Source organism: Pieris brassicae, chromosome 9, assembly GCF_905147105.1.
Source record: "Pieris brassicae chromosome 9, ilPieBrab1.1, whole genome shotgun sequence".
NCBI lineage: Eukaryota > Metazoa > Arthropoda > Insecta > Lepidoptera > Pieridae > Pieris > Pieris brassicae.
The window spans coordinates 14,526,901-14,546,226 of record NC_059673.1 but is presented as its reverse complement, the minus strand read 5'-3'; the positions used below and the strand labels follow the sequence as shown (position 1 = coordinate 14,546,226).

The following is a 19,326-nucleotide window of genomic DNA, read 5'->3' as shown; positions in this document are numbered from 1 at the left end:
AAATAACCTCAAACATTTTGTAATATGGGACTTTAGTCTGGTCTTCAATAGTTCTTCAACTTTAACTTAAAATGTGGGTTTGATCAAGATTATGTGCCCGTCTCTTATTAAAGAAAACCTACCACCTGTTAATAAATAAAATAAAATAAATTATGATAATAAAGGCCCTAACAGATTTTTTACCTATGTTGTAAAGGTTTTTGTCATTTAATAATTATTCACACACAGATTACGTTCAGCTTGAAGGTCTTATTACCAGCCAAAAAAATGTTCAAATAATAAAAATAACCTTAAGCATCAATACTTGATAAATTATACTAATAATAAAAGAGTAACCGCTAGATATTTAATTTTCATCGTCAAAAAATATCGACATAGGAACGATACTAGTACAGGAAGAAAAGTCATTCCGAAAATAAATTAAGATGCGACAAACATTGTTAAATCAATTTTACTTATAAATGATAGTGTTATAAAATAAACAACCAACATATTATTTTGATTCTATATCACTTCTTAGTTCTTATGCTACAAAACTGTTGTCAAAAGGAACATAACATTGATTGGTCAATTTGTTTGTAGACATAATCCCATTGGTCGAAAGGCATAGCTATTATCATTTCTTAAAAAATACGAAAACTGTAAGGCAAAAGTAGCTGTTCGTATGTAAAGTGGTAATATCTGTAATTAATTAGTTCATTGGGTAAGGCAAATAGAAAAAAAGTAATAGAGCTGAAAACGATATATAAATTTGAAAAAACTAAGTTTTGCTAGAAGCCCAGACGTTAACATGCCTCTTAATTTGCAAGGGGTACGACAATACTTAAGTGAATTAAGGAATTCTGGGGGTTTGCACAAAGATCAAGCCGAGAAGTGAGTTTTACTATTTGATATTATTATTTTAAGTGCTAGTTTTATATTAGTTTTGGCTCATGTATCATAAAGTGTTTATATTTTTAATACATAACTATTACTATATATCTGTTGTATGAATAGCTAGAGGAAATAAATAAAATAATATGCTTGTATGTCTAAAAAACTTAAGACATCATACTCTTTCTTTGTTACAGAGTTAGTTATTAAGTAAAAATTCCTTTTTGTCATTGACGAACTACCTGTGTACGTACACTTAAGCACTGAGTTTTTTTTAAATTATATTGTTCCTTATTTATTTGTTCACATTTACAGATACCGGAATGTTTTACTAGAAATAATAAAAAATAATGAAAATGAACTTGCAGAAAGTCTAAAAGCCTTTATAGAAGCAAGTAAGTACTTAATTGTTAAGTAATTTATTATTTTATTTGACAATCATCGATTCATTTTAGTTACTTGTAAGTTGTTGACAAAGTTACAATGAAATAAGGGTTTTATAAAGTTTTGAAAATTTTGGGCCAAAAAATTTTTGTATTTGCTAATGCTAATGCTCTCACCACATACATTATGGTTTCTCATTGCAAATCAAACCATGTCATGATATGGTATAATTCCAGCTTATTCTCTTGCGGAACTAATTAATCAGTTTTTTTACAGTTGTCAATGAGAATGTAAGTCTGGTAATATCCCGGCAACTTCTCACAGATGTCAGCACCCATTTATCCTTACTACCTGATCCTGTCTCGCAAGAAGTTTCTCATTTCAGTTTAGATGTTATCCAACCTAGAGTTATTTCTTTTGAAGAACAGGTATGACTGGCATGTACATTTTACCCATCTGTTGTAAATTTCTAGAACACATAAAATATTTATGTTATAAATGTACAAAAGGCTTAATATTATTTCTGTATACAACATCCAACATTGTATCTATAATTAGCTTTTTATTATGGTGTCATATACCTCTTAAATATGCAACATTTCCTTCTGTAACTTGGTAATATTAGTAACATAGTTTACAAACAATCATAATTCCATTAGGTAAACATTAAAAAATAATTTTATGTTTATAATAATAATTACATATTAATATTATAATAAATATATATTTCAGGTTGCAAGTATAAGACAGCATTTGGCAGATATATATGAGCGTAATCAAAACTGGAAGGAAGCTGCAAATGTACTGGTTGGCATTCCTTTAGAGACTGGACAAAAGTATGTTTTTATATCTTATTTTATAAATTACATTGTATTCTTTTATTATTATTAGTAAAAAGAAGATAGACTTTTAGTTAATATGAAAAGTATATTCGATTGCAGGACTTGAAAGTTAATATAAAATCAAGTACATGTACAAGAGTCACTTGTTTTTTTTAATTAAGTAGAATTTCTATTTGCACCTACAAATGAGAATAATTATTATTCCATGATACAAACCAAGTATTATGTCTTTATCACTGGTTTGTGTCTGGATTATACAACCTGTAAATTAATTTAACTTAATTACATTTCAGACAGTACTCTGTTGACTACAAACTGGAGACATACTTGAAAATTGCCCGACTTTACTTAGAAGTTGATGATCCTGTGCAGGCTGAGGCATTTGTTAACCGAGCATCATTACTACAGGCTGAAACCACGAATGAACAATTGCAGATTTATTATAAAGTATGTTATGCTCGGGTACTGGATTATAGACGGTAAGTTTAATTTAAACAATATATACTTTAAATAGGACTTAAAACTTGGCCCTGGGTATCAGGCTTTATTTCCAAACTTTGAGAAAAAATGAGTCAGGCATTCTTGCTTATAATTTGGTTTTACCTGAAGCTGCTTTTTAACCAGCACTATTTTTTCTTAAGAATACTATTTAATGAAGGTACTCTTTTGACCATCATTGCTGCACTGTAATGTCTGTATCATAAACTGTAGAAATAAATTGATATACACATTACAAGAAGATTTATTAATGTGTCAATAGAATACATAAAATTATAATAAGTTTGGTCCCTAGAGCAGAATAGATATATGTTGGCCGAGGATAACATCAGTGCAATTTGTAAACCTTTCAATAAAATGATAACTATTATTTCCTTTATATCCAAATAACTGGTGACACTGGTTTTATTAAAAAAAAACTATAATTTTAGAAAGTTTATTGAAGCAGCACAGAGATACAATGAATTATCATACCGTAATATCATCCATGAAGATGAAAGAATGACTTGCCTTAGAAATGCACTGATTTGTACAGTTTTGGCTTCGGCAGGTATGTCATTTTTATAGGTTTCCTTCTTTGTGTTATATTTCAGTCAATTTACTTAAAACCATAATGATTATGCTTGAACCTTTTTGATGCCATGACACTATCTTTGGTGATAACTAGACAAAACCATAGTTTTTATTTATTTATACCATTCATATAGATTTGGGGCCTTAGAATATTATTTAAGGTGAACTTTAACACCCCTCCCATGTTGTATAAGCTTAACTAAGCATGGCGTTTTCTGGGTTGAATTCTCAGCAAAAGAATATTGTTTATTTAGAATAGGTTTTATAAACAAATGTTTGTTTTTTTTTTATAAAGCATCCTTTATGGTTATTCAGGTCAACAAAGGTCACGAATGTTGGCGACACTATTCAAGGATGAGCGCTGTCAGCAATTGCCAGCATTCTCCATACTTGAGAAAATGTATCTTGACCGAATTATACGGAGATCAGAATTGCATGAGTTTGAAGCCCTAATGCAAACTCATCAAAAGGTCTGTTTTTAAGATTTTAGGAATTTAGTAAAAGTAGTTTAGTATTTTTAGTAAAATTATATTTATATGTATTATTTATTAATAATAATAAAAATAATACGAAAAAATTACACAGTCAATAATTTAAAAAAAATAGATTGTAGTTATATTGAATATGAAAGTCAATCAAAAATATTGTATATTTACATTTCTCAAAACATAGACAAGAGAAAAAGAACAACTTTTTTTACAAATTCTTAAAATAATTAATTATTATGATTAAGTCTGTATTATTACAATAATTACATGGAGTTACAATAAAAATCCTAATTTTTAGTCATAATATTTTAAAATTTATTTCGCAGGCTACAACCCAAGATGGATCTTCTATCTTGGATCGAGCAGTATTCGAGCATAACCTGCTATCTGCAAGCAAACTATATAATAATATAACCTTTGAAGAATTGGGGGCTTTATTGGAGACTCCGCCCTCGAGAGCGGAACGCATTGCGAGTCAGATGATCAGTGAGAAAAGGATGAATGGACATATAGATCAAATTAACTCCATTGTCCATTTTGAGAGTAAGATTTTTTATACTAGCAGTGTGCTGCGGTGTCACCCGCATTAATTTGATCGTGATACTAATCAAACAAAAATAATCTTTCAATTCGAACCCGTTCTACAGATTTCGAGACCAAATGGAAGATTGGAAACAATTTTACCCAATTTTGCAACCTTTTATGCTCCAATTTCATTGATCATATTTAATAGATCAGTTCAGCCCTTATCCCTGAGGTCATAGGTTCGAACCCCGGATATGCACTATTCGACATTCTATGTGCGCATTTAACTGTTTCGTACGGTGAAAGCTTGATACCGGCATGTCTCAGATGACTGATCACCTACTTGCCTATTAGAAAAAAACAAATCACCAAACAAATAAAGAAATCTGTGGCCCAGATCTAAAAGGTTATAGCGTCACTGTTTTTTTTAATTAATAGTCAGTAATTGTTATCTGTGTTACATTTTTACTTATTATGATCTTATTGAGGTGAAAGTTTCTTTTTAGTTAGAGTGAAAATTTTCGTTTCAATGTTGCCTATATTTTTGCATCTTGCTAGATAGTAATTTTATGTACTTATATAATTGATGTGCCTTGTGTAGTATTTGCAATGACATATTTGCTTGTTTTTTTTTTAATATTTCCATATTTAGAATATAACGTGTTTTGACCTTATCTCCAATCTAAAATATGATCTTAATCACGAGCGTAAATTTTCAAATAGCAAATTCGTGTTTATGACCATACCACGGATAGTAATAAAACATTAATTAGTTGATGCTTATAGTAGTATAACTGTATCCCAAACCCTGACTGCTTAATAAAACTAGCTAGCTAAGTTCGAGCAGTTTTTACCTTAACTTTACTAATGAATTTTTAACAATACCAACAGGATTATGGAGTCCTAGCACTGGTTTTTGCTTTTTTAAACAATGCCTGTTGTTACTTTTAATTAAATTTTACATTAACATATTTATATATTTTAGCTCGTGATATATTACCTCAGTGGGATAAACAAATTCAAAGTCTTTGCTACCAAGTCAATAGTCTTATTGAAAAGATAGCAGCCGCTGAACCAGAATGGATGGCGAAGCTCATGGAAGAAGAGATGATACAATAGATTTTTTTTTAATTAAATTCTATTTATAAAAATCATGTGTTTATTTGTTATTATTATATAAGTATCTAAAGAGTAAGATAAAAAAAAAGATTTCAGTAGGTCTACTTTGAACTGGAAACAATAACCTTTCTTTAGTTTAGTCGTGACATTAGGACCTTAGGGCTATGAGCGTAAACAATTTAGCTATGAAGGGTGTTATTGAGTAGAAGTGATAAATGCCAGATAATCCCAAAAGTAATAAGGAATCTTTCGTGTCTGGGAAGGAAACAAAATATTTTTTTATTGATTCAAGATGATCAAAACAATTTTAATTATGTCATTGTGCTAAAATGGTTCATCTTTTAACGTAAATGTTAAGAGGTAGGTCTCCGTATAACTGCTAATTCTTCGAGGCCAAAATACGATAGGAATAATGTAAGAATATAGTAGTGTACTAATAAACAAATAGTTTGTAGAAAAACTAAATATATCTTATCTAAAGATGCACGAGTCACGATAACTTCAAGGTCATGACAATATGGTAAAGTATAACTTAATAAAATTGTGAAAAAATGCAAAACAATCAACCTCAATAACATTGTTAAATTATATTTCCCTAAGAATAATTATAAAAGGTAGCTTTATTTATAAGAACCCAAATTCCTCACCAACAGAATCCTTTGCGTTTCAGGGAAAAATATTTTTTGGAAAGGTAGAATAAAATTTTTGTTGAAATAAAAAAATAATTATCTTCCGAAAATCTTATTTTGACTTACCACCAAATCAATAATTCAGGCTATTGTATGTTTAGAAAACTTTAGTCCGTCTTGAGAATAACACTATTTTAGTGATACCACAGCATGCAGTTATTTATAATCATTGCAGTTGGATTGTATTCAAGCTTTAATATGTTGCACTCACCATCAACTCAAAAATTATACAATGTGTGAGAATGTGAAGGTAATAAAATTTACAGGGTTTAAAAAATCTATCAGTGAGTGTTCCTTTTTAGTTGCGTTTATCCTATGTTAATATAATGAAATAGTATGTAATCTGTGGTTTTTTACCAAATCAATGCAGACATAATTTCACAACCTTCGTTACTTAAGCAGGTTAATAAATGTTCGTCCATGACTAAGGGAGCGTTAAAGTAATTAATTCACGCAATTTTTGGAGATTCTTAACGCCGTAACGTTTCTGTTTCCAACAGTAAAACGCTTCGTGACCAACTCCAGTGACTCTTTAAACCTAAAACTTACCATTATGTGGTGTAAAGTAGAAAATATCAACGATAAAGCGTAATTCAGTCCCCGCCCCGCATCGTAAGTTTTACAAAGGAAAAAAATCCGTTACGTAATACTTAATACGCTCCCTAATACACAAAATTCACATTTATTTTGAACCGGTTAACACAGAGTAATCTTCAGATTATTATTACGCATATATAGAAAGGCATAAATAAAACCACAAAATTGATTCCAACAGACTATTCATTATTTATTCTCAATCAAGGAACACACCATAGGTGCTTATTTACAACGCGATATGACTTTCATTTGAATGTATATTTAGCGACAACATGCGTGCTTACTGATAACTATTAGGAGCGTTCGACACAAGTGAAATCTGAAGACAATTTTATTGTTCATTTACACAGAGCGCACGAGTTTCGTTTGATTTTGCGGTATACATTTGTTATATAACAGTAAGTGGCATTATCTACATGTCTAGTGAATGTCAAAGGAGGCCTAGGGCTCCAACTCCAGAGCGACTCCGACCTTGTGACCGCCGGCGTTGAAGTTCTGGCCGTCGACCGCGGCGGACAGAGTTAGGGTCACGCCTGAAAAATAATTTTTTTGTTCAAATGTAGTTTTAATTACAAATACTTATTAAATTACGTTATATTTAAAAATGTATTTGGGTTAACCAATGATACAATAATTTCTAAAATAATTTTTAAAAGAAATATCATATCTGAATTAATATTTGCAATGGATTTGGGTGTGTATTCATCATCTTAACACTAGATAGGGTAAGATAACGCATAGCATGTGATATGCCATGTCAAATGATAAGAAACAAAACATATTTTGCTAATGTAAATTCATAATTTATGTACTAAATTTTTTTCATGGAAAAGTCTTACATTTAATCCAACCAATTTTAATTTTGATATGCTGATCATTTTTGTTATTCATGTTTAAAAATTAACCTCAATCTTTGATGAGTAAGATACAGAAATGAAAACGAGTGAATTATATAAAGTACTCATTGTTACCTGGGCGCAACTTTTGTTGGTAACCAAGTCCAATGAGGGACTTGTTGTTGATCTTAGCGTGAAGTGACGCATCTTGGTCCAAGGCAAACTTGGCACCGACTCCAAAGAGGGTGTCAGTAGAGCCAGAAGACCACTTCATGCTAACACCACAGTCCAATTTGTCTGACACCTTCTGGTAGATGGAGCCACCAAAGTCTTTGCCATTGTCGCTGAAATATAAAATAAGACATTGTTTCATTGAATATTAAAAATAACAAGTTTCCGTCTTCATATAAATTCTTTATATTATTTTAGTCTGCAATATCAGATAGCTCAAAAATATATTATATATATTTAAATTCAAATAGCATACAAAATTATCTATCTAGGTACTTACTACCTAAGTTTCAATATCAAATATAATTTTAGCATGCTAGCTTCAGTAACAATTACACATAATTTCCATGCATTATGTAATCTAATTTCGTGAACAATAGGGTAATTACATTATCCTTGTAAAAAGTTATAGTAATTTTTTAATTATTTATAAATATATTTCTTTATTAGTACACTTACACATTGGTGTGCAGAGCAAAGTCATTGGTCTGGTATCCGAAAGCAAAGTTGTTCTTTGAGAACTTGGCTTTTTGTGTATCGAACTGTGTGTTCGCTCCTGCGAGCCAGCCTTGGTACTTAAGAACAGCCGCTACATCAACAACTGGGCCAGCCAAGTCCAAATCTACATTAGTGTTGACTGCCACTGTGTCATTGGCAAAGGAGGTCTTCAACTTGCCAGTTTTGCTTCTATAAAGACACAATTTGTGAACATAAATCAAACACTTATATGTAATAAAAATATAAGAAGAAAAGCATGTTTTAAATTGCTAATGTAAAAATATAAATTTAGTAATTTCTAAAATTAATAACATTTGGTTCTCACCCTGTCTGTGGTGCAAAAGTGCCTTCAAGAGTAACTTTTAATCCCTGGGCAATTTTGTCCTGGATGGTGATGTCAGTGGCAAGTGTGTTGTCTGTGTTCCATTTCTCTGTAAATGTTAGTCCATAGTCCTTTACTGCATACTTTGACGAAAGGCTGCCAAATACCTAAAAATTGTAGAGAATATTAAATATAGATTTTTCTTTATATATTTAAAATTAAAATAGCAAAAGGATTTTTAACTAAAACATTGAAAAGTTTACTGGTAAATTAACAAACCCCACCTTTCCACTTTCTTGATTGGATGTGATACCACTGGTAAACTCAACACCTGATTCGCTCTTGGTCTTCAGGTCAAGTTTGAACACACCAAAGTGGTATCCCTTGGAGAAGACATCATTGGCCTTCTTTCCAAGATCAGCATAGTGTGGGGGAGACATTCTCTACAAAAATATCAACCAAAAAGTGTAAAAACAATATTCATTAAATTTTTTAAACTAAAATATCTTTGCTCATCAAATCAATGTCATATGAGTTGGCTGAATGTACACATCCCATTTAACGTTCGCCTTCATTCAAGGTATTACTGATTACATAACGTGCAAATATTGAAATTGCAACTTTGTCAAGCATCTTGATATCATGGTGAATTAAGTTGTTATGTTCGACTATAAAGAAATCGATATCATGCGAGTCGTATTATATGGAGGCCATAAACTTGACCTTTCGCCAAAATAATATCTAAAATAGAGGCCGCTTCGAAACAATTACCTACTGTACTTACACCACACTTATAATTCGATTATACACACTTGATTTAATCAATATTACAGTAAAAGGGATAATAGGAAGTCTAATTTATTATGAGCAAATATTAATTTATTAAAGGAAGTCGGTGGATTATACAAAAAATATCGAAATCACGTGTGTGACGTAGGCCCGGCTATTACGTACAGCTGCCATTAAATCTATTTGCATGCAGTGTGACTTATACAATAATTCAAGCTTATTCTACAGCATTGATGTATACTTACTATCTTAAATTAATTCACTGATAGTAATAGGACAAAAAGAATTCTGAGAATTCTTGGCAATAACTTCACCTCCAGCACCGCACCACAAGACAATTCTAGTTTGCGCCTTGCAGAAACGTCAGAGGTAGAGGGCGTGACAGTGCCGGATGTGGTAATATTGATAAATCGTTTTAATATTCAATTATTTAAAGTAACAGAATTTCAAAGAATATTAAAATAAATAATTGTCTTTTTTATTTACCTTGTCTTCGCTGAACTATGAATTTATTTAATTACATTAATTTAAATTATAAAACATAAAAGAATAGTCAATGATTAAGCAATGCAGTGTTTGAAAGGTCATTGCCCTAAAAGATATAGTTTTCAATAGACAAATCATTCCTCTAAGCTAAATATAATCTGTGCTGTCTAAACATAAACTTTGGTCAATGTTTTGGCGGCAATTTTTAAAATCCAGTTGCAGATATCGCAGAAGTATTAGTTGATGAATAACTATAATACATTCTTCGCCATTCCTATTAAATACAACTCTATTTTATTAAACATACTTTACGAATATTAACTCGATGTGTATATTTTTAACTTATTGCTGTATTATATTTTATGTAGTCGAGTGTAATGGAGACAATAGAGATAATTAAGGGATAAACACTTACCGAGCAACATTGAAATGTATAGTCAGTCAAATCATCAACATCATCGCCATCGTCGTTATTTTCAACTGGACAGTCTACCCTTTGACCCCATTCGTCTTTACATACATCCATCTGACTCATGGAGCCATCCTTGATGATTAAATATCCCAATGCATTATATATTAAATTAATTTAATAAAAAAGATAAGTTATATTTACTTTTGACTAATAAAATGGAAAATGCAAGAAGGTTTTTATTTATTTACTACACCAATATAATGATAGGAATTGTATTTGAGTATGTTTGTCCCGAATAAAGCCACAAACTACTGAACCGATTTCATAATTCTACTATAAGAATGCTTTATTAACCCTGAGTAGCACACACGATATTTATTTCTAAAATATAAAATAAATCCTACTGTGCGATGACGGGACGGAAGTATTTTGGTACTTACAGAACGAAGGCAAGGTACTTTTTCCTTTGTTATAGCAGCAGAAATTGTTGGTAAATGTAACACTCCTAAAAAACCACTAAAACTTTTATTACAAACAGTAGATAAATACTCTAAAATTGACATGATTTAATAAAATAAATAATACGAAATGAGTAATGTATAATGTTGTTTGTCACTTAGGGGCTGGACCACGTAGAATTTAGGACAGGTACATAATCAGTGTGGCTTAATCATAATAAAATTTTAAAAGAAAACAATGCTATTCATAGTTCCAAAAGACGTTTTATTAATTAGTATGTTTTGGCGTAAAATAATTTGCTTAATTATCAGCAAAAATAGATTGGACAGACAATATTACCACGACAGCGGAAGAAATACGGCTGCAGATAGCAAAAAAATATAAATTAGCATTTTCCCGTGGGGAACCGTTTCTAATACTACTATTCATGTACAATTGTGTTTGTATTTTTATGGGATAAAATAAAGCTATATTATTATTGTTATACTAAGGTTCACAGTAGTAATAAAAGTTAAATCAACTACCATATCCATTCACTCGACTCAAATTCTTGACATGTAGCACAGACCCAAAAATCTGTTCAAATTGAACAAAACTCATAATTAAGCTATTAAAATGTAATACAGTAATTCCCGAAATGCGTGCCTAAGCTTGTCACTTTCATTACAAATCATAGAACTTGAGCTTATCTATAAAAAAATGGATCTATACGTTGCTATACCGCTAAGCATATAAAGATAGACTAGTGAAATTTCGGCACCATTCTCGACGCTTTGAGATGTCTTATTTTAGCCGCATGGCCGCAAATACGCTGCAATCGTCATTAGCTTAACTAAAGCGAACTGAAAACCATATCGAGATGGAAAAACATTGCGATATATTAGAAAACGAAAAGTTCGGTCGTTATCTAATTGCTAATAAGGATTTGGACGCCGGTGAAATAATATTTACAGATACTCCTTTTGTCTTTGGGCCAAAACCAGGCAAGTGTTTCAGGCTAAATATTCCGGGCTATACCGCACTACGGAATGTGCAAGCCTATTTGAATTTTAATCGTAGAATGTAGACCTATATAATAGTAACTTAGTTAGTTTACTCAGAAATACCGAAATAACAACAGGATTGTAATGCTGATATCGTAAGTACTTTTAAAGTTGATTTATATAAGCGTATAATATCTATTGTATCTCATTTTGTTATTGCTTAGACACACCACCTCTTTGCCTGGCCTGCTACTGTCCAGTGGAGAACACAGTATGCTCTCGGTGTGGCTGGCCTATTTGCAGCGAAGTTTGTGAGAAGGCAGCGCAGCATGAAGCAGAATGCGACGTTTTTTTGAGTGCTAAAGTCAAGTTTCAGCCACCGGATGATTGGAGTGCACCGTCTCCACAATTGGACTGTATCACTCCCTTAAGGTATATTTCGTCCAAATAGAACGCGTAAAGAGAACGCGTGTTTTACTCGATCAACATCTAAATATAGACCTGTCAAGACGATGGATCTTATGTCTTTAAATAACATAAATCGTTACCAGTTAATGATGGAAGTCATGGGATTGTTTTACACAAATATCTTGTTACTTGAATTATTTGTTTTCTCAATAATTCAGAGATTATATTAGGATGTTTGTGTGTTTTACAAAGTATTTATCAATGGATTTCCAAAAATACCTACAGATGTAATATCTTATAATTGGTGTGATTTGACATTATAAAAACTAAATTTCTCACAAATTTAATTAGTTTTACACTCAGATATTCATGATACTCGTGTTTTTGAAATTTCAGAATGCTCATAGCAAAAGAAAAGAAACCTGATCGCTGGCAACACGAACTAGATGTAATGGAAACCCATACAGATGAAAGAATTAAGAGACCATCATGGGAAGCTGACCAAAACAATATCGTGAATTTTTTAATTAATCACTGTAAACTCGGCGCAAAATTTAATCACGATTTACTAGAGAAAATTTGTGGAATATTGGCGGTAAGTAATTTAATTTTTACGCAATATAAAAGTCCTTATGTTACTGAATACATCCTGCAGAAAAAATGCAGCCAATAAAAAAAAACATATTAAATAAGAGTCTCATACTCATATCTCATCTAAATCTAATAAACTGGTTAAATTAATGTAAAGCTTTTACCCACAATTTTATAAATAAATAGGCTTGATATAATTTGTCTCTGCTTATTTATAATAAAACTTACCCTAGTTAATGCTATAACGGTGTTTTTAGTTTTCTTTTAACCGGTTCGATGCCCGGATTAAAAAACGTAATTTACAAAATAATTTCAAGTCGTTTTCTTTCTTTAAAAAGTATCGGCAACCTCCAATTACTATATTCATCCGGTAAATTTAAGGTGTTTTTGCGCCGATATATCTTCAGGCGTTATTATTTAATTCCCAGGTGAATGCAGTTGAAATACCCTCCAGAGGCGGATTCAGTTCACGCGCCATATATCCGTATTTGGCCATCGCAGCTCACAACTGTGTACCTAATATTATTCATATTATTCAATATGATGATTTGACGTATGTATTTAATTCAAAGATAAATGTAACGGTTAATTATGTTTGCACCAAAACTATTAGAAATATTAATGTCATTCATATCCATGGGCACTTCACATAGGGTGAGCCACGGCCCGTTTTCCCCCTATTCTAAAAGAAAAGTGAATTATTTCATTGCTTAATAAAAAATATTTACAAATGCGTAAAGAAGGTTAACCTTTCTCTTAAAAAGGCATACTCCTTCAATTATACAAAAATCTAATACATTTTGAACGACTCTTATAGTTTCGTTCAGAGGGATCTTTTTTTTTAAGTTTCCATACAACGTCTAAAATTGAATCAGAAATGCTCCTATTGTCTGTTCCAGGTTTACCCATATTGTTTACTAACATGGCACAATAATACTAATTTATAATTGATATAGGGTTCTAGTCCGGGCAGCCGTACCAATAAAGTCCGGCGAAACTTTATACCTAAGTTACACACACGCTCTGTCACCAACTATAATTCGGCGAGAATATCTATTGGAATCTAAATACTTTAACTGCGAATGTCAGCGGTGTGCTGATCCGACAGAGTTGGGGACGCACCTTAGTACAATCAAATGCAGTAAATGTGATAACGGCATTATATTATCCAGCAATCCATTAGGTATGTCTGGACTTAGACTTTTAATCAATGATGTCTGGTCTTCAGAGGTTATGTTGTTCCGTAACGTCGTACGTGCGTAACGTCGGATTATCACAAATATTTATAAAATGGCTTAAGTTTAGTTGAGCCGTCTTAAACTATTTAACTACAAAAGATCAACAGAGTTAAAAAAATTCGAATAATATTTTATTTAAACTCCGGGTTACATAATTGAATTGAACCAATTGCTATCACTCTACCTTATGGCTATTAATTTCTATAACAGATTCTGAAGCACAATGGAACTGTACAGACAAAAATTGTGGATTCAAAACATCAGCGGCAGCTATACGAAAAATGTTAAGTGTTATTCAAACAGAAGTAGATCAATTGGATTCGTTGGAACCGGGTCCTCTGGCAATTGAACAAAGAGAGGCATTTATTAACAAGGTAGATCTGTATTAATTTTATTGTTTTTTTTTCAAACCTGCTACAATATACTATATATCAGTTACGGATCAATGTGAATATGGCGGTTCTATGAATGGCCCTAGATTTGAAAGAGGGCAACCGCTCCACTTGAATTCACAATATATGAATTATTTGAAAACTCGGCTGATTTTTTTCCATTAATTTGGAAAATTATATGGGGCCAGGGGCCTCTTTTTTTCCCCGAGGCCTTCATAAATACCTACAGCATTGTCTATGAAGTCACATTTTTTTTGTATTTATTATCCAACTTCTATCCGTCTTGGTCTTTTTAATATTATAATAATAGCTAAAAGTAGTACTGTTGTTTTTTTTATAAAATAGTGATACTAAGATTATTAGTTGAATAGTAATTGAGTACCGTTAAAAAAAAGGTCAGGGAGAAAAGCTTAATTTCTTTTATTTTCAGTACAAATCGGTATTCCATCCTCGTCATTCGGTACTTCTATCGGTCAAATACACTCTAGCTGAGCTATATGGCCGAGTTGAGGGTTACACTATTGATGAGCTGCCTGATCTGATGCTTGAGCGTAAAGTAGAAATGTGTCGACTCGTTCTGAACACCTTGGACGTAATTCTCCCAGGGGACACAAGAATGCGAGGTAAGACACGAATTGCAATGTAAAATCATTTCCCCAAGGACGTATCCCAGGGCTACTTATTACACGTACACACCGCTTCCAAACCATATTCATTCATATATTCATATTTCATAAAATAATAACTTTAAATGTTAAACACACGCACTGCATAAACTTTTCTTATACTAAACTGAATTGAGTTCTTGTTCAATGTAATCCAGGGTTCAGGACGATACCTTCTGGGCTAAAATTGACTGAGTGAATGAAAAAGCTCCGGAAAACTCCTTCGTTTTTGTTCATGTAATTTAAGAGTAAATAACGTTAAGTAAGCAGTAAGTAATCATCAATCAGCATTAATAACATTACACTCGTTTCTGGTACGGTGACAGTACACTAACCCAAAGTGATACCGAAACTTTGTATATTCCTAAATCCGAAGGAGGATCATTACAATCCGACGCGTTATATCCACAAACGTATGTTTCATTAATTACAACTGACATCCTAAAAAAGTAGCTTGTAAGATTTCTTCACTCCTTAATAAATATAGTGAGCCAGTAATTTTCTTTAGAGTATAAAAGCAAATTAAATAAAACCGTATTATTTCATACTTTTTAATACATCGAGCCTAACTAGAATATTTGGTAAAGAGATAAGAGATCTACAGCTATCTGAGTTCTGATACTAAGAGCATAAAATGATATTTTCTAGCGGTAAGCGCTGAGAGAAAAAAAACGACAGTAATAACTTCGTAAACATATTTGCGCCTCTCTTAATACCCGCGCCATCGTACTTCTCAACTAATAATAGTGTCTATATTTGAAGAAGTTAGATTAATCAAATTTTTTTGTACTTTTCAATGTTCTAGCTTCGTATTTAAAACCGTTTAGGGTTGTAAAACTTGGTTCGATATGTTAATAATTAGTCTTACATGTAATAGATCCCTATATTTCCAATAATTGCAGTTGTTACAAGGAATTCTGACTGATTCTGTATATTACATAATTTTTAAGATAACATCCCTACCTCAATAAAAACAAGTTAATAATTGTCCATAAGAGTCAATATAAACATCCCTTTACATTACAAACGAAAAATTTATTTAAACATAACCTCTTATTAAGGAGTTTTGTCAACCGAAAACCTTTATATAAAGTTCCCACCAATGTGTGACTCTTAATCTCAAAGTGTAATTCATGTCGTTACAAGATTCGACACGCAAAAATAGTTGTTGTCGTTAAAAAGAAACCTCTATATAAGGAATTTTAGACCAACATAACAAACTTTAGTTCAGCGAATTACTTGATATAAGGAATATTTACCTTTCTATTCCCTTCCGATTGATTATATCGAGGTTGCACTGTGTTTGGGCCTACATCAAATTATTTATTTTAATCAATACCGTAGTTTATAGAATTTATTAAAATTGAAATTAGTTTTCCAAGTTTCATTAACATTAACAAAGAACAAAGCTGTAAAGATTCATAATCATGACTATAAAACATATTTTGCTATAATAAAAAGTATAAATCCAGAGTGGAAAAATAAAAATCTTTTAATACAACTTTCAAAAGTTCTTCTTTTTTGAATTCATGTATTACTGACGATACAATATATATTAGTACTAATGTTTTTTTCAGGGATGATGCTATATGAGCTACATGCACCACTTATGTATTTAGCAAGGAGTGAATTTGGGTCTGGTTTACTAATAAAAGAACAACTTAAAGACAAACTCCGAGAGCCACTACAATGCTTGGCTGATTCTGCAAGAATCCTTCAAAGGGAAGATCCTCAAAGCCCTGAAGGAATTATAGGAAATATTGCCTACCAATCCATGGAACATCTTAAACTTAGTTTAGAAACCCTATGAAATGTGTTTGCTAAATCATTGGAAATGTCTTTCAAAAAAGATTGTTAGTTTCTATGTTATGTTTTAGGTTTGTAAGAGCATTATTTTATTTGCTACAATGATCAATTTTGTCTTTGAAACTAAAAATATTTCAATTATTATAATGTTACTCCAAATTTTAGTTTTTTTCTTAAACAAAATCATTAAATTTAATAAATGTTTTATTTAATTCCTTTTTTACATAATCTAGAACTTTATTTTCTTGGGTTTTTTTGTTTCTTGTACCGATGTTAGTGTGGATTGACCGATATCTTCTATATTATCAGTACCATCAAGAGTTGACAACTTTATTGAAGTGCTTTCTTTTTTCTCAGACACCTGTAATTGATAGATTTAAATTATGTAATATATTTGTCAACTCTTCCAGTGCAACCTTGTCAAGATAGCACTAATTAATCATAGTAGATTATTTGAATATTTAATGGAGTAAAAAAACCAACATTTAATTTTATAAGTGAGATTGAATTTGAAAGTTTTGTAAGTTATAGAAATCTTGATTTTGACTTGACAAAGCCACTGTATTCAATTATTGATACATTATTTTTTGACATAATAAGCATCCATAACAAATTATAACAATCAAAGGAGGATAGAGTATCATAAATAATTTAAAGAAATTGTTATTCCATTTGTAAATGTAAACTTACAGTGGGACAATCCTTGCGCAAGTGTGTGACATCACCGCATAACTTACAACAACCACCGTTTGGATAAAGACCCTTTGGATTATCTGGGCACTGCCTAGCTAGATGACCCTGAAGAAGAATTATTTTTGTAGACCTTTTTGTATTTATTCACCTGTGTAAAGTGATATTTAATCATCATAAAAATTAAAAAAGTTTAAAATAACTGGCTTGTTGCAATGTCTGTGCAAATTTGTTAGCTTGTTGTAATAATAGTAATATATATTTTAACATATATAAAAAATATATGAAACATACTCACCTAAATGTTTGGGTAGCTATGTAAAATAGAGTAATTAGTTTATGTAACTATAATTTAATTTTTTTTACTTACGGTTTCTCTACAAATAAAACAAGTGGCAAATCTGAATTCCTTATCTCTCTGTACTTTACACTCATTCTGTCTGTGTTCAGTTGAACCACATTTAAAGCAAACACCATCAGCTGAATCAACACCTGGAATATTTGATTTTAAGTCAGGGCAGTCTGATAGATTATGCCCACCTTTTCTGCAATTATAGCAAACATCTCTCTTAACCCTTGCAAGAGCTTTCTCTGCCCTTCTCCTTTCCAACTTAATTGTTCTTTGAACTTCACTTTTAGGTATACCTTTTTTAATCATACTATTTTTTAGTTCTTGTAACCTTTCAGCATCTTTTTTCATTATAGGAAATCCATCAAATCTTACCAATTCAACATCTTTGCCATTTATAATAAGTTTAAAACTCTTTTCTGTTATTTCTTTTCTCCGTACAGCTTTATCACCCTGTTTTTTATTTTTCTTCGTAGATTCCACATTTGATAGTTTTATAGATTGCTGGGTTAGTTCTTGGTCTTGTGTCACATTAGATTTACTACTACAATTTAGTTTTTTTCTATTCTTCTTATTTTTGGTACTGTCTACACTTTCAGTTTTATCTAAATCATTTGATGTAATAACATTTTTCTCAGAGTTTTGAAACTGTTCAACTGAGCCATTATTTATATCAGGTGAAATATCATAAGATGCTGTTACATTCTCAGAAGGTATTTTTTTGTTCTTGTCCTTATTCTTCTTAAGTTTTTTAGTTGAAACTTGAGATGATTGATTATCATTTTCCAAAACACTGTTGCTTCTTTTATTTTTGTTCTTGTATAAATTATGCGAAGCATTTACATTTTGTGTCTTTGCAGATACAGTTTCAGGAAAGTCACACCACTCTACCTTGCGTTTTTCCACCTTGCGTTCTTTTAGAAAGTTTTCATAGTTGTCAATCCTTTGCTGTTCAGCCTAAAAAATTAATTGATTTATATCAGGGATAAAACTATGGAGATAATGAGTTATCTTATAATAAATTAGACATACCTCTTTTCGTTTTATTGATTCTTCGTTGTCTGCTTTCGCCTTTACCATTTGTTCTTTCATCACTTCCCATGGTGTACTATCTTCCGGATCTTTTAGGTTAGAAGATTTTGATCCTTTAGCACGCGCAAAACGTGTCATTTTTAAATGCTACTACTATATTTTCAGTTTTATAATTACATGAAGTAAATTGTAGGCAATTTTTATTAAAATAACATTCAATATTTCTAACTACGTATTTAACTAAAAAATCAGGGAAAAAAACACATTAAACACAAGTCAAAACATTAGACCAAAATTAATCACAGATCAAATGAATATTTAAAGTTACAATTTATGACACATTTTGTTACTTATACAGACTATCGAGGAAGTAATTATATCTGGTAATTAAAAAAAACTCGTATGTCAAGTTATAAATACTACAATTTCAAAAGCAAACATTGCTTCCAAGTGCACAGACTACAAAAAACCTCTTAATTTATACCAATATATTAAATAATTATAGTCATGCGTGTATTTTTATATGTATTAAAGAAGCTATTTACTGATGT

The 19,326-nt window shown here is 31.2% G+C and overlaps 4 protein-coding genes across 6 annotated transcripts; 2 read left to right on the top strand and 2 right to left on the bottom strand.

Moving 5' to 3' along the window:
* Nucleotides 1–597: 597 nt before the first annotated feature.
* On the top strand, nucleotides 598–5,328 carry LOC123714027 (COP9 signalosome complex subunit 4). The gene is made up of 9 exons (XM_045668033.1): nucleotides 598–873; nucleotides 1,189–1,268; nucleotides 1,534–1,685; nucleotides 1,990–2,093; nucleotides 2,393–2,578; nucleotides 3,029–3,147; nucleotides 3,486–3,640; nucleotides 3,985–4,201; nucleotides 5,169–5,328. Exons 1-9 carry the CDS (start codon nucleotides 791–793, stop codon nucleotides 5,300–5,302), a joined length of 1,230 nt encoding a protein of 409 aa, XP_045523989.1. The 5' UTR covers nucleotides 598–790; the 3' UTR covers nucleotides 5,303–5,328.
* A 1,425-nt stretch (nucleotides 5,329–6,753) lies between these two features.
* LOC123714028 (voltage-dependent anion-selective channel-like) lies at nucleotides 6,754–10,749 on the bottom strand. 2 transcript variants are annotated; one of them, XM_045668034.1, is made up of 7 exons: nucleotides 10,603–10,749; nucleotides 10,166–10,294; nucleotides 8,760–8,918; nucleotides 8,479–8,642; nucleotides 8,115–8,342; nucleotides 7,560–7,768; nucleotides 6,754–7,121 (listed from the first exon to the last, which is right to left on the bottom strand). In XM_045668034.1, the coding sequence occupies exons 1-7, from the start codon at nucleotides 10,723–10,725 to the stop codon at nucleotides 7,030–7,032; spliced, it is 1,104 nt and encodes a 367-aa protein (XP_045523990.1). In that variant the 5' UTR covers nucleotides 10,726–10,749; the 3' UTR covers nucleotides 6,754–7,029. The 2 variants fall into 2 exon arrangements, with proteins under 2 accessions (XP_045523990.1, XP_045523991.1); XM_045668035.1 differs by lacking the exons at nucleotides 10,166–10,294; nucleotides 10,603–10,749 and adding an exon at nucleotides 9,510–9,656.
* A 662-nt stretch (nucleotides 10,750–11,411) lies between these two features.
* LOC123714457 (SET domain-containing protein SmydA-8) lies at nucleotides 11,412–16,908 on the top strand. 2 transcript variants are annotated; one of them, XM_045668700.1, is made up of 8 exons: nucleotides 11,412–11,604; nucleotides 11,829–12,036; nucleotides 12,409–12,607; nucleotides 13,032–13,156; nucleotides 13,560–13,786; nucleotides 14,052–14,215; nucleotides 14,664–14,856; nucleotides 16,476–16,908. In XM_045668700.1, exons 1-8 carry the CDS (start codon nucleotides 11,481–11,483, stop codon nucleotides 16,706–16,708), a joined length of 1,473 nt encoding a protein of 490 aa, XP_045524656.1. In that variant the 5' UTR covers nucleotides 11,412–11,480; the 3' UTR covers nucleotides 16,709–16,908. The 2 variants fall into 2 exon arrangements, with proteins under 2 accessions (XP_045524656.1, XP_045524657.1); XM_045668701.1 differs by lacking the exons at nucleotides 11,412–11,604; nucleotides 11,829–12,036 and adding an exon at nucleotides 12,170–12,299.
* Nucleotides 16,897–19,075, bottom strand: LOC123714458 (zinc finger CCHC domain-containing protein 9-like). The gene is made up of 4 exons (XM_045668703.1): nucleotides 18,776–19,075; nucleotides 17,765–18,700; nucleotides 17,395–17,502; nucleotides 16,897–17,065 (listed from the first exon to the last, which is right to left on the bottom strand). The coding sequence occupies exons 1-4, from the start codon at nucleotides 18,911–18,913 to the stop codon at nucleotides 16,934–16,936; spliced, it is 1,314 nt and encodes a 437-aa protein (XP_045524659.1). The 5' UTR covers nucleotides 18,914–19,075; the 3' UTR covers nucleotides 16,897–16,933.
* Between the last annotated feature and the right edge of the window lie 251 nt (nucleotides 19,076–19,326).